Raw genomic sequence first — 12,803 nt, forward strand, 5'->3', positions numbered from 1 at the left:
TGGGGATGCTGTGACCTCGGGATGGCAGAAAAATCGGCAGGACTAGGGGATGCTGTGGACTCCAAGGATGGCTGAGCACTTAGATCTGGGGAGCCCTCCTGCTAAATAAATCACCTGGATGCTGCAAGCCCCAGAGAGGGTGAACTAAATCATCAGGACCCAGGGCTGCTGTGGATTCTGAGGATAGGGAATTAGTTACTGGGATCTGGGTATGCTGTGAACTCCAGGGAAGCAAAACTGCATCACCAGGAGACAGGAATGCTGCGAACCCTGAGAATGCCTGAGCACCAGGATCCAGGGATGAAACATCCCCGAGGATGCTGGAGCAGCAGTTGGGTCACCTGGGAGGTGACATACACAGGCACAGGTGACACTGCAGCAGCTCATAGGTGGTGACAGCTGGGGAGGTCCCAGGCGTGGCACAGCACTGAGGACACGTCAGAGCAGAGGGGTCCTACTGCAAAGGCAGGATCTAAGCAACCTCACAGCACCCAAATCGTGGCTGGGCTCTTGAGGGGAGGGGAGCAGGGCGTAGCAGAACCTGAGCAAAGCCCCACATACCTCCGGGCCTGGCCGACCTCGGTGGCTGGGGGGACACCTTCCCACGGCTATCCCCCTCCCTGTCCCTTGGAGCAGAGCAGAGGCTGTCCCCGTGTCACAGCCCCCGTGGGACAAGGGCGTACAGGAAGGAAGCAGCTGCAGAGCAGTCCCCATGGCCACACATGGGGACACATCCACAGCGGGGCAAGGACCTTGGTGCCACCAGGAGGGTCCCCTGCAGCTGCAGAGCCAGGCACTGGAGAAGACACAAGTGCTGACACGAGGCCTCTCTCCTCCTGCTCAGCACCCACTCAGCAAGGCCTGAAGAGATGCTTCCCCTCCCCCCCAAGGACGCTGAGATGCTGCCTCATGCCTCCTGCCACCCCTTGAAGCGGGGCACACTGGGGGGCCATGCAGGCATGAGGTAGGTCCCAGGAGGTTGCAATCTGTTGTGCCCCACCAGAGCAAAGCCAGAAATAGCTCAGGCTACAGCTGCTGCAGTCACCGCTCAGCTATGTCCCTCCCCTGCCCCCGCGGCCTGCGGCTCTGACCCCCTCCCGGGCAAGGAAGGGAGCAGAGGGGAGCAGGCGACCACTCCTCACGGAGGGCACTCAATGGGCAACGCACAGCAGGTGGGGCGCGGCAGGTTGGCAGGGGGCACAGCAGATAGAGGGGGCCGGAGCAGACTGGGAGGACACAGCAGATTAGGAGGGGACAGAGCAGATAGAGAGGGACACAGCAAATGAGACAGGGAAGGAACAGATAGAAGGTGGGGAGCAGGTTGGGGGGACACAGCAAATGGGAGGGGTCCTGCATTCTAGCCCCTCCCTAAGCTTCCAGCACGATGCCCACCGGCGGGAGGCTCCCCAGTGCAACCACTCCCCCGCCTAACCCACCCCAGGAGTCAACCCCCCCGGACCTCCGAAGCTGGCGGAGCAGTAGGCATCGCTGATGTCGGCATCCGGCGTGCAGACGTTCTCTGCGTGGAGGATGAAGACTCGCAGCATCGCCCCGGCCCGGCCGCCTCCCGCCTGGACCCCGCCGAGACCACCCCCGGCCGCGGCCCCAGCCCCGGTCCGGCCCGGCCCTACTCTCCCCGGACCCCGCCTCTCTTAAAGGCGAACAGCTGAGGCTGGCTGCGGCCCCGGGATGAGACAAATCCCCCCCGCCCCCAACCAGAGCCGGAGAAGGACCAAGAGGAGGTAGAAGGGAGGGGACTTGGGGCTGGGAGCCTCAAAAGTAAGGGCAGCTAAGGGACCCCCGGGGAATCGGTCCAAACACCCCAAAAAGGGCAGTAAGGGAAGGGTCTGCCCCGCTGCAACAGGCTCGACAGACCATTAATTGCTCCCACCTGGGGCGTGCTGTAGGAACACACAAACACGCCCCAGGGGGCTGGGCCCAGGAGAGGTCAGCGGAGACCCCCCCCACCCCCTCCTTGTGATGCCAGGGTCAGGGCTGGATCAACATCACCTCCGGGAGGGAAAATGGGGGGCTTGGGGAGTCTAAGCTGCACATAGGGTGACCCTGTGGCAGCCCTGGGCATGGCAGAGCTGAGGCTCCACTGTGTGCTCCAGGCTCTGCCTCCATTGCCCCAGCTGGACAGGGGGGAGGCTGTCAGCGCTTTAGCCACCATCATGCCCAGCCCCGGTGACAGGTGGGGCCAGGCTCTGCACCCAGCTATTTCAGGGAGGTTATTTTTACCCCTGAGCTTCCCAGCAAGAGGCTCAGCAAGATCCTGGAATTATAGAATCCTTCTGGCAGGAAAAGACCTTTGAGTCCAACCCTTACCCCAGCACTGTCAGGGCACCACTGAACCATGGCCCTCAGCACCACAGCTACACAGCTCTGGAACCCCTCCAGGATGGGGACTCCACCACTGCCCTGCGCAGCCTGGGCCAGGCCTTGACAACATTGAGGAAGAAATTATTCCTCATGTCCAACTTCAGCCACCTTTGGTGCAACTTGAGGCCAATTCCTCGTCATTTGTTCCTTGGGAGACCAACCCCACCTGACTCTAGCTTCCTTTGAGGGAGCTGTAGAAAGGCAGGTGGTCTCCCCTCAGCCTCCTTTTCTCCAGGCTGAGCAGCTCCAGGTCAGCTGCTCCTCACCAGACTTCTGCTCCAGCCCCTTCACCAGCTTCCTCACCATCCAGCACCTCAACGTCCCTCTTGGAGTGAGTGCCCTAAAAACTGAACCAAGGTTTCACTGAGAGTAAAGCAAAGAACACTCACAGGAGGCAGCATCGCTCGGCCACGGGGCCCTTCATCACCCCCAGCCCTCCCTCACAGCTGATATGTATCACAAGTACCCCTCAAGGATGCTGTTTGTCCCTCGTCTGATCATCCCTCAGCTCACCAGGACCATCTGCATTCCCTACAGGACTCCACAGTATCAACCCGGCGAGGGCGACCCCTTGTGGAAGATCCTTTAATAGTGACTTTATTTAATGACGACATTATTGTGGCCTTGCAGTACCTTAAGGGGGCTACAAGAAAGCTGGGGAGGGATTTTTTAGGCTGTCAGGTAGTGCTAGAACTCGGGGGAATGGAGCAAAGCTATAAATGGGTAAATTCAGACTGGATGTTATGGAGTTGTTCAGCATGAGGGTGGTGAGAGCCTGGCACAGGTTGCCCAAGGAAGTGGTGGAAGCCCCAACCTTGGAGGTGTTTAAGACCAAAAGCTGGATGAGACTCTGGCCAGCCTGATCTAGTGTTAGGTGTCTCTGCCCATGGCAGGGGAGCTGGAACTGGATGATCCTTGTAGTCCCTTCCAACAGACTCATTCTATGATTCTAATTCTGGGCATCCATCAGAATCACCTGGTCAGGCCCCATGAAAGCCGCAGGGTGGCACCAAAAAACCCACCATGAATATAGAAAAATCTGTGAATAGCCCAAGAACACCTCAAGTACCTCACACTTGCATGGGGAGGAGAAACCCCTGGAAGGGCAGAAGAAAAGCTGCTGCAATAGCTCCAAGGGATTTGACTGAAACCATCCCATCTGCGGCCAGGCGCTGGCGGCATTCTTGTGGCTGTGCCAAGGGGAGGGCACAGGCAGCACGTGGCCAGTTGCCCGACCAGCAGCTCTGAACTCGGTTTAGAGCACCACTAGCCACAGCAGGAACGTTTCTGATCAGTAACGTTCAGAGCAGCAGCAGCTCATTCCCTGTTGGTGCTTCCCTTGGGTTTTCCCAGGTTTCTCTTTTCCCCAGCCCCTGCTGGCCATACAGCACTTCTTTGCCTCTCAAAATGAGTCAGCTTGCCCCCAGAAGTCCTGCAGCTTCTCCTGCATCACTTACCTGGTTTAACTGGAGAAGCTCTGGTGTCTCTGTAGGCAGGAGCAGGACTGAGGAGCTGCGAGTGGATCTGGAGCAGAAGCAGGTTTCAGTGGCTGAGCCCCTAGCCACGGAGCCAAACCCAAACTGTCTTCACCAGCACCTCCCTTTTGGAGTGCCCTTTTAATACCTCCAAGGTGTTCAGTCCTTCCTGAAGTTCATCACTCTTGGAGAAACAGTTAAAGCACTTCAAACTGTCACCGAGTCCTCTTGTGAGCACAGTTCACAGGAGTCTGACCTCTTCAAGCAGCCTTGCAGCAAAGACATTTTTCCTCCTGTCTCTCAGACTGCTGCCACTTAGGGACAAGGTTTAGTGTTCACCCTTCAGTGCTGGGTTAAATTGACCTGGATGATCCTGGAGGTCTCTTCCAACAGGATGTTTTCTGTGGTACTGGAAAGAGGAGGCTAAAAAGGAAGCAGAACCACCTCCAAGATCGCTGGAATTTTCCCAGGGAGGGTCAATGCCCTGGGGCAGTGTGGAGCATAGGTGGCCTGTGAAATTCCACCTGCTCAGAGCTCCGTGAAGCCGCACTAGAGTGAGACCTTGGGAAGGTTTCCTCTCTCAGGTCTCCAAAGCAAATAAATCACACCAAAGCCACTATCTCCTGGTGTTACCTATACAGTGAGAACATTTATTTGGTGTTGACACTCGTGAAGTCTCTCCCAGGTTGGATCATTTAATATACAAACCGAAGCCACCATAGTCTTTTGAGTCCATCTTATCGTGAGCTCCAATTTATACACCAGAAATGCTCCTTTTGGAAACAAAGTTACAAAGTAAATGATAATAAAATACACAAAAGAAAAATAAATGGACTGGACCCTAAATTTAACTCATCCAAAGAATCCTTCTTCCCTGTGATCACCTTGAGCTCTGCTCCTCCCCACCGTTATCCTCATCCTGCTTGGCCATGAATTTCTGCAGGAGGAAGGACACAGACATAGGGATGTTACTCCTCACTTCACAACAAGGGCATGCTCTAGACACAGCAGAGGGTTCAACACATCACCCAAAGTTCAGCCAACCCCTCCTCAGGACCAGGCAACAAACAGAAAACAGTTGTAGGGATTTGCTCTGCCCACAGAAGTCTTCGCTCATAAACTGGTGTGGGGATTCACAGATAGCACTGGGTTGGAAGGGACCCTCCCATGGGCATCTTATCCCACCCCACTGCACTCTGCAGGGACACCTCCAGCTAGAGCAGGCTGCCCAGGGACACACCAAGGCTGAGCTTGAATGTCTCCAGGAATGAGGCCTTAAACACATCTCTGGGAAGCTTGTTCCAGTATTTCACTACCCTCATTGCACAGGAATTCCTTCCGATGCCCAAACTAACTCTGCCCTGCTCCAGTTCCAGATGACTCTCCTTCATCCTGTCCCCATAGGCCCTTCTGAGCAGTCCCTCCCCTGCCTGCCTGGAGATCCCCTTCAGATACCAAAAATGTAGCTGTAAGGTCTCCCCAGAGCTCTTTTCATCTGAGGTAGGGAAGTAGGCTTGAGAAATTCACAGTATCTGAATCCCAGCCTGGTTTGGTTTGGAAGTGATCTCTGGACATCATTCAGTCCAACTCCCCTGCTAAAGCAGGGCACCCACAGCAGCTTGCCCAGCATCACAATGTCCAGGTGGGTCTGAAGTCTCTCCAGGGACTTCACAACCTCTCTGGGCAGTCTCCTCCAGGGCTCCAGCACCCTCACACCAAACAAGTTTCTCCTTGTGGTCAGATGGAATCTCCTCAGTTCCAGTTTGTGCCCACTGCTCCTTGTGCTGTCACTGGGCACCACTTGAGAAGAGGCTGGCTCCATCCTCTTGCCCTCCCCACCCTTTAGCTCTTGCTGAGCTTTGATCAGATTCCCTCTCAGGAGGGGTTCAGACGGAACCTTGAGGGTTCCAGTTTGTGCCCTTTGCCCCTTGCCCTGGGCACCAATGAGAAGAGCCTGGCCCTATCCTCCCTTTAGATACTGCTGAGCACTGTTTATCCTGCTCTTCTCCAGGCTAAGCAACCTCAGATTCTCTCACCCTTTTCCTCCTCAGAGATGCTCCAGCCCCCCTCCAGCATCTTCATAGCCCTCAGTTTCCAAGTTTCAAACTGAAAGCCCCTGAAGTATCAATGAGAGCTCCCAGTGCAGGCAGGAAATGATCAGAGCTGGTTAAAGAATGTTTTCAGAAGGCTGTTTGTGGTCCCCTCGTGTCTGGAGCAGCTGCAGCCTTACCTCCATGTTCTGCTGATGCAGTTGGGTCTTGCAGTGATTCTTCACAGATGTTTCATCAGCAAAGAAGAGGGAGCAGATCTGACAGAAAAATCCAGCCTTGGGAACCAGGTAATCCAGATCTGAAAAGACAGAACACAGCTTGGAAAAGGTGGGCACACAGATCAAGGGGATGAGGCCAGATTCCTCTCAGTGGTGCCCAGTGACAGGGTAAGGGCAAACAGGCATAAACCACCAGGCAAGGATCCCTGTTTTCCTGCTAGCATTCACAGCTCAAGTGTCAGCAGCAGCTTTGCAGAGAAGTATTTTAGGTTGGGAAGTTCAGAATAATTTTAGGACAAGAAGAAATGGCCTCAATTGTGTCAGGCAAGGTTTTGGTTGGACGTGAGGAATGATTTCATCCCAAATTGTTGCCAAGCTCTGGAACAGGCTGCCCAGGACAGTGGTGTATGCCCATCCCTGCGCGGGTTTCAAAGCCACAGAGATGTGGTGCTGAGGACCATGGGTTGTTGGTAATCTGGCATTGCTGGGGTAAGGGTTGGACTCCATGATCTTAAAGGTCTTTTGCAGCCAAAAATACTCTCCAATTCCAAAAGCCATAGCAGGATGAGGACCATAAGCAGACCTTGCACTGCCCTGTGCTCATGGTAAATAGAATCAAGTCAGCAAAGACCTTTCCTTTGCTGCTGGCCGTGAAGCCAACAACAGAAACTTTAAACATGTATTTGTAGGAGCCACAATAAAGGCAGGTTATGGGCCAGGACTTCAGACTTCCCATCTAGTACCAAGCTAAGGAGGTATTTTCAAAGGGGCAGACAGACAGGGAAACAGGAATCATTTGGGATGAAACTTCTGTTTTTACCTTTCGGAGTATTCTGTGTCTTTGATACAGCTGAAGGAACTGTTTTCTTTTGCTCAGAGTCTGCTTCTTCATCTCCTGATGCCAGCTGATCTCCTGGAGGCCATAAACACACAGTGAAGGGTTGTGTCCCCTCAGTTAAGTATCTCTGCTCTCTCTGCAACACTCCTTACTGCTTGGAACTAACACTGTCTGCACAAGCCTTGCTCTTATGCTGTTGGGGGTAGGCTTTGCACAGAGCAGCTCTGAGGAACTCCTGACATTAATCCTGACCTCCAGGCCACCAAAGCATCACCTCAGTGCTGTGGGGAAGGAACCCAAAGTGCTCCTGACCACACAGCACTCCCAGCTGCTGATGGAAACAGTAGAGGTGAGGGCTTGACCTGCTGGAAAACAGCTCCAGAGAGAAGGATCTGGGAATGCTGCTGGACAAGTTCAGTGTGAGCCAGCAAGTGCATGAAGAAGAGTGTGGCCAGCAAGAAACGTTCTCCTCCCTCTCTACTCTGCCTAGATATGAACCTGGAGTTACAGGGTCTGGATTCCCCATTTAAAGAGACAGCAAACTACTGGAGAGAGCCCAGTGGAGGCAACAAAGATGTTGAGGGGCCTGGAGCAACTCTGTAAGGAGAAACGGCTGAGAGCCCTGGGGCTGTTGAGCCTGGAGAGGAGCAGCCCCAGAGAGGATCTGAGCAATGCTCAGCAAGAGCCAAAAAGGCGTGCGGGGGGGGCAGGAGGATGGCACTGGACTCTTCAGCAGTGCCCAGCAACAGGACATGAGGCAAAAACTGGAACCCAGGAGGTTCCATCTGAACAGGAGGAGAAACTTCTATGCTGTAAGGGCGCTGGAGGCCTGGAGCAGACCTCCCAGAGAGGTTGTGGAGTCTCCTTCTGTGGAGAGATTCCAAACCTGCCTGGATCTTGTGATCCTGGGCAATCTGAGGAGGGGGTTGGACTTCAGAGGTCCCCTCCCAACCCCCACCATGCTGGGATTCTGGAACACACTGTTTGGTTTGTATACAGCCAACAAATCCTTTTCCCAAGGTTTATAGAAACCGAAACTCTGTTTTAAGGCAGATCTCTGCTGCTTCAGCAGTTCTTCCATACCTGCAGTGCTCAGCTGCCAGCACAAGCTGGGAGAAAAGCTTCTCCACCATGCTGGAACAAAAGCTGCTGTGTCAGGGCTGAGCTGCAGAGACAGAGAACTCAAGACTGAGGGAGTCATCACACAGAGACTCCACCCACAGGCAGGCCAGGCCTGGAACTCTTCTCCTGTGTCAGTTATATTTAGCAGTCTCCTTGGCTCAGCATTAGACTTCCTTAACCCTTTGCTAATTCCACGCTGCTGATGTTCTTACACATTTTTTCCCTCCAGACCCAGCCCGAAACCTGTTCCATCTCTGCACCTGCATCTGTCCCACTTGGCATTCAAACAGGGCAGAGGTTTGGCACTGGGATTGCAGACCAGAACTAAGACAGTGCAGTGTGAAGTAGTTTCCCAAACCTGTCTCAAAGACTTGGAAGAAACTCTTCTCCCCTGTTTTGCCCAAATCAAGCTGGCACTTAGTTCGGCATCAAAAGAGAGATGCACTCTGAAATGCATCAGAACATCTCACCTTCAGCCTGCTGCTTCCTCTGGTTGCTGCAAGGAGCAAAAGCACAGGTTACAAGAACTTACTTTCTCTTTCCTCTCAAAGCTGCGAGAGGCTCCTTACCTTCTGATTTGGAGATCTCCATCACCTCTTCTACTGGACTCCCATCTCCTACAACTTTTGTTTCTTCTGGTCCTGCAACAGCAGCAACCTCATCCTCTTCTGGTCCTGCAACAGGAGCAACCACCTCTTCTTCTGCTCCTGCAACTACAGCAATATCTTTGTCTCCACCCTCATTCTGATTTTTCCCTGAGGAAGTGTTTTCTTCTTCCTCATCCTCCTCTCCAACTTCGTCTACTGTAACAAAGTTCAGCTCCTCTTTCAGACGGTTGAAATCCTCCAGGAAATCATCTTCATCTTCGTTATCTTCATCCAAAGTCAGCAGAGGGTTGTCCTCATTGTCCTCTATTTCATCCACTGTCACCAAGGCACTAGGATCATCAGGCACCTGGGAAGCGGCACCGTCCCCAGCATCCTCAGCAGCCACTTTAGTCTCCTCCTTCTGCTTCAGCACCACCTTGATGCTCAACCCTGCAGGCTCGTTCAGAGGCAGCTCCTCTACTTCACCAATCTCATCTACAGTCACCAAGGGTTCGGCCTTCAAATCCTGCTCCTCATAGACTGTCCTGGGGAGGTCCTTCTGCGAGCTGAGGTCCTCCTGTTCCGGTATCTCATCCAAAGTAAGCAGCGACGGCGCATCCTTTGCTGCTTCCAACAGCTCTTCCTCTTCCATCACTTCATCCACCACTAGCAGGCCCTGGGAGTCACCCAGCGCTTCTAGGTGAGCCACCTCCATCAGCTGTGCAGCCACGTCCTCCTCCTCCCCAATCTCATCCAGGGTGACAAAGGAGAGCTTGTTCTGTGCAGCGTGGGCTGCGGATTTCTTCCCTTTCCTCCTCTTAGAGCCGGGCACGGCAGAGTTTGCTTTAGCACCGGCTTTCCTCTTCCCCCTCAGGGGATTGCGGCGTGTTCTGATGGGGGACTCCGTCTCTTCTGCCACCTCATCCACGGTGACAAACTCATCCAGGTTAAAGGGAAACAGCTCTTCTTCCTAGGGAGTGGGGAAGTGGGAATGCAACACAGTTTAATGCTCATCTGGGGACGCAAAGCCTCCCCTGAGGGTTCTCAGAACACACACACACAACAGAATCCTAGAATCAGTCAGGGTTGGAAAGGACCACAAGGAGCATCTAGTTCTAACCCCCCCTGCCATGGGCAGAGACATCTCACACGAGATCAGGCTGGCCAGAGCCTCATCCAGCCTGCCCTTAAACACCTCCAGGCATGAGGCTTCCACCACCTCCCTGGAAAACCCATTTCAGGCTCTCACCACCCTCACACTGAACAACTTCCTCCTAACATCCAGTCTGAATCTACCCATTTCTAGCTTTGTTTCCCCCAGTCCTAGCACTCCCTGACAGCCTAAAAAGTCCCTCCCCAGCTTTCTTGTAGCCCCCTTAAGATACTGCAAGGCCACAATAAGGTCACCTGGGAGCCTTCTGCTCTCCAGACTGAACAGACCCAACTCCCTCAGTCTCTCCTCTCAGCAGTGCAGCTCCAGCCCTCTGATCATCCTCATGGCCCTTCTCTGGACACCTCCCAGCCCTCTTGTACCAGGGGCTCCAGAACTGGATGCAGTACTCCAGGTGGGGTCTCACCAGTGCAGAGCAGAGAAGGAGGATCACTTCCCTTGTCCTGCTGCCCACACTTGCTGCAGCCCAGACTATGGTTGCTCTCTGGGCTGCAAAAGCACAATGACAGCTCCTATTGAGCTTCTTCACCCACCAGCACCCCCAGGTCCCTCTCCTCAAGGCTGCTCGCTAGGACAATCTGCCGTCAATTCCACCTGAGGTTAGATCCTTACCTCCTTTCGTCTTGCACCGCTGCTGGCACCAACTTTTGAAGCCCTCATGATGTCACCAGCAAAAGCCTGCAAAATCAGACACAAGTTCCCATGAAATCAATTAAGCAAACTAACCTGTCCAAGAGTTTCAAAGAAACAACTGAATTCAGCTATTTTTTTCCCTTAATGAACTCTAAGTTGTCCATTTTGCTGCTTCTGATCACAGGCTTGGCAAGGACCAAACTAAGACATCATCAGAAAGAGTCCAGGCATAGAGTCTCTAGCAACAAATCCCAGGTGACACCTCTCTGAGTAGCCTCTTTTCAGTGCCAGTGTCTGTGCAGGACTTTACAAAGCAAACATTAGCTCGGGAAAAGGACAGAAAGCTTTGGAATTCCCATTCAGAACTAATCCAAGAAGGTAAAAGTTACAGCACAATAAAGACTGACTCCAAAATCACCTTCCTGCCATTTACTCCAACCAGTTAGGTGCTTGCACCACACACATCATCTAACAGCAACTGGTTGCCTGCCAGCTCTTGCCACTCCAACTTCATCTGGTGGCCCAAACCAGCTGGGTGATTTATGACAAAGGGAAGGGAAACAAAACGTCCCCGGCCCATCCTCAACATCTGAGAGAAGCATGTAGTTAGCTACTGCTCAGGCACACTAAACAGAGCCTTCCTGCCCCCCTCACCTTACTGCCGCCAGCATCTCTCCTCATGCTGAGTGCTCTGCCCTCTCCCTCTTGAGACTGTTTTGAGCTAGCCCTTGATTCCACTCGGCAGTCTTGCTGAGATGAATTCCTCCCGTTGGCTCCCCTTCCATCAAGCACAAAACTTCTGCTGGCTTTCCACGCGCTGCTGCCAGGGCGTGTGGGATCCTCTTCCTTCCAGGCTGTTTTCTTCTCCAGCGCTGCTTGGCCTTGGCTCTCAGCTTTCTGGGGAGATTTCTGCTCCCCTCCTTTAAACAGGGAGGGCTCATTTCTCTGCATTGGAATCCCTAGCTTTGAGATATCCAGAAGAGACACCACTGCCTTTAAAAATGTTTTATCAACAGTGGAAGATTCCTTGACAGATAAAGAGGAGTTAAAAACAACAGCTTTGGAGACTTCATCAGCTTTTGCTGGTCCTGCTCCTTCATTTTGAAGGGCTTTGCTTAAACTTCCCTCATTGTCCTCACCAACAGCACTTGCAGCATTTTCATCAGCAGCCCCAACCCTGGCCACAAGCTTTTCGAACTGCTTCTCTGTCTCTGCTCCAGTCATGTCCAAAAGGTTTGCAGGGCTCTCCTCTGCAGCAATTCCAGCTGCGAGCATAAACTCTCCAGGCACGTCCAGACTCTTTTCCAAGGCCGCCCCAGTTTTGCTCTCCACTGCTGGCATCGCAGCCATTTCCTGTTCAGTTTTCACAGCACCAGGAAGAAGACTCATGTCAGGAGCATGCCACTTGCTGTTTGGTTGTATGACACCAAGTGACACCATCTGCGCCAAAGCTGCATCAGGATGAGGAGGCAGCACTTCAGCAATGGTCCCTGCTGACTCCCCCACTGCCAGTTTCACAGCACCATCTACTAGCACATCTTCAGCCTTGCCCACACCAAACAATTCTGCTGGTGGCTCAGTGGTAGAAGCATCCAATTCTTCATCTTCCTTTTTAACCTCCTTTTCCAATGCAGATCTGAGACCAGACTCACATGGCTCTAGTTCAGCCTTCTCTCCAACTGCCTCTTCTCTCTCCACGCTGGAAGGTGGCAGCAGCATCCTTTCCGACTTCACTTCCGATGATTCACTGTCAGCAGATCTGAGAGATGCCACCACAGCTCCAACTCCAGCATCCATCTTCTTTGGAGATGTTTCTGCTGGTCTGGCAGCAGACTCCCTCACCACTCCTTCCAGATGGGATTCAGAGCACTCTGTCGATGCTGCTGACAGCTCATCTTTGACATGAGAGATGGGAATAGGTCCTTTCTTTGCCTCTCTGAGCTCTGCTGGAGGATTAGCAGCTGCTGTTTGCACCACTCCTGATCCCTCTGGATATTTTTTCAAGCCAGAGCTAAATGCATTTAAAATAAAACAGAAGAAATCAAACCATGTTGAGAATTCTACAGTTAGCAGAAACCTCTCAACACCAGTGGTGGTGGTGGCCTGAGGCATTAGAGCTTAGCACTTGGAAATCTTAGCCCGGCAGCATTAGAAGGGTTGAAAAAATGGAGGTAAACCAGCTTTATGCTTCTGTACAATCCACCTCAGCACCACTTCCTCACAGTGAGGGTGACACAGCCCTGGAACAGGCTGCCCAGTGAAGTTGTGGAGTCTCCCTCTCTGGAGGCTTTCAAAACCTACCTCAATGCATTCCTGTGCACACTAT

General features: G+C 53.1%; 2 protein-coding genes across 12 annotated transcripts in view; both read right to left on the minus strand.

The window, feature by feature from the left end:
• Positions 1–1,582, minus strand: part of DYSF (dysferlin) — a 102,650-nt gene extending 101,068 nt beyond the window's left edge. For all 10 annotated transcript variants that reach the window (XM_064151233.1, XM_064151230.1, XM_064151229.1 and 7 more), the window contains exon 1: positions 1,460–1,582. In XM_064151233.1, coding sequence (XP_064007303.1) covers positions 1,460–1,547 — 88 coding nt within the window. In that variant the 5' untranslated portion in view covers positions 1,548–1,582. The remainder of the gene's footprint in view (positions 1–1,459) is intronic.
• A 2,896-nt stretch (positions 1,583–4,478) lies between these two features.
• ZNF638 (zinc finger protein 638) overlaps positions 4,479–12,803 on the minus strand; it is a 38,335-nt gene continuing 30,010 nt past the window's right edge. For both annotated transcript variants that reach the window (XM_064151235.1, XM_064151234.1), the window contains exons 20-25: positions 11,132–12,488; positions 10,457–10,522; positions 8,656–9,643; positions 6,947–7,039; positions 6,088–6,206; positions 4,479–4,794 (exon numbers count right to left, since the gene is read on the minus strand). In XM_064151235.1, coding sequence (XP_064007305.1) covers positions 4,738–4,794; positions 6,088–6,206; positions 6,947–7,039; positions 8,656–9,643; positions 10,457–10,522; positions 11,132–12,488 — 2,680 coding nt within the window. In that variant the 3' untranslated portion in view covers positions 4,479–4,737. The remainder of the gene's footprint in view (positions 4,795–6,087; positions 6,207–6,946; positions 7,040–8,655; positions 9,644–10,456; positions 10,523–11,131; positions 12,489–12,803) is intronic.

Source organism: Pogoniulus pusillus, chromosome 11, assembly GCF_015220805.1.
Source record: "Pogoniulus pusillus isolate bPogPus1 chromosome 11, bPogPus1.pri, whole genome shotgun sequence".
Taxonomy (NCBI): domain Eukaryota; kingdom Metazoa; phylum Chordata; class Aves; order Piciformes; family Lybiidae; genus Pogoniulus; species Pogoniulus pusillus.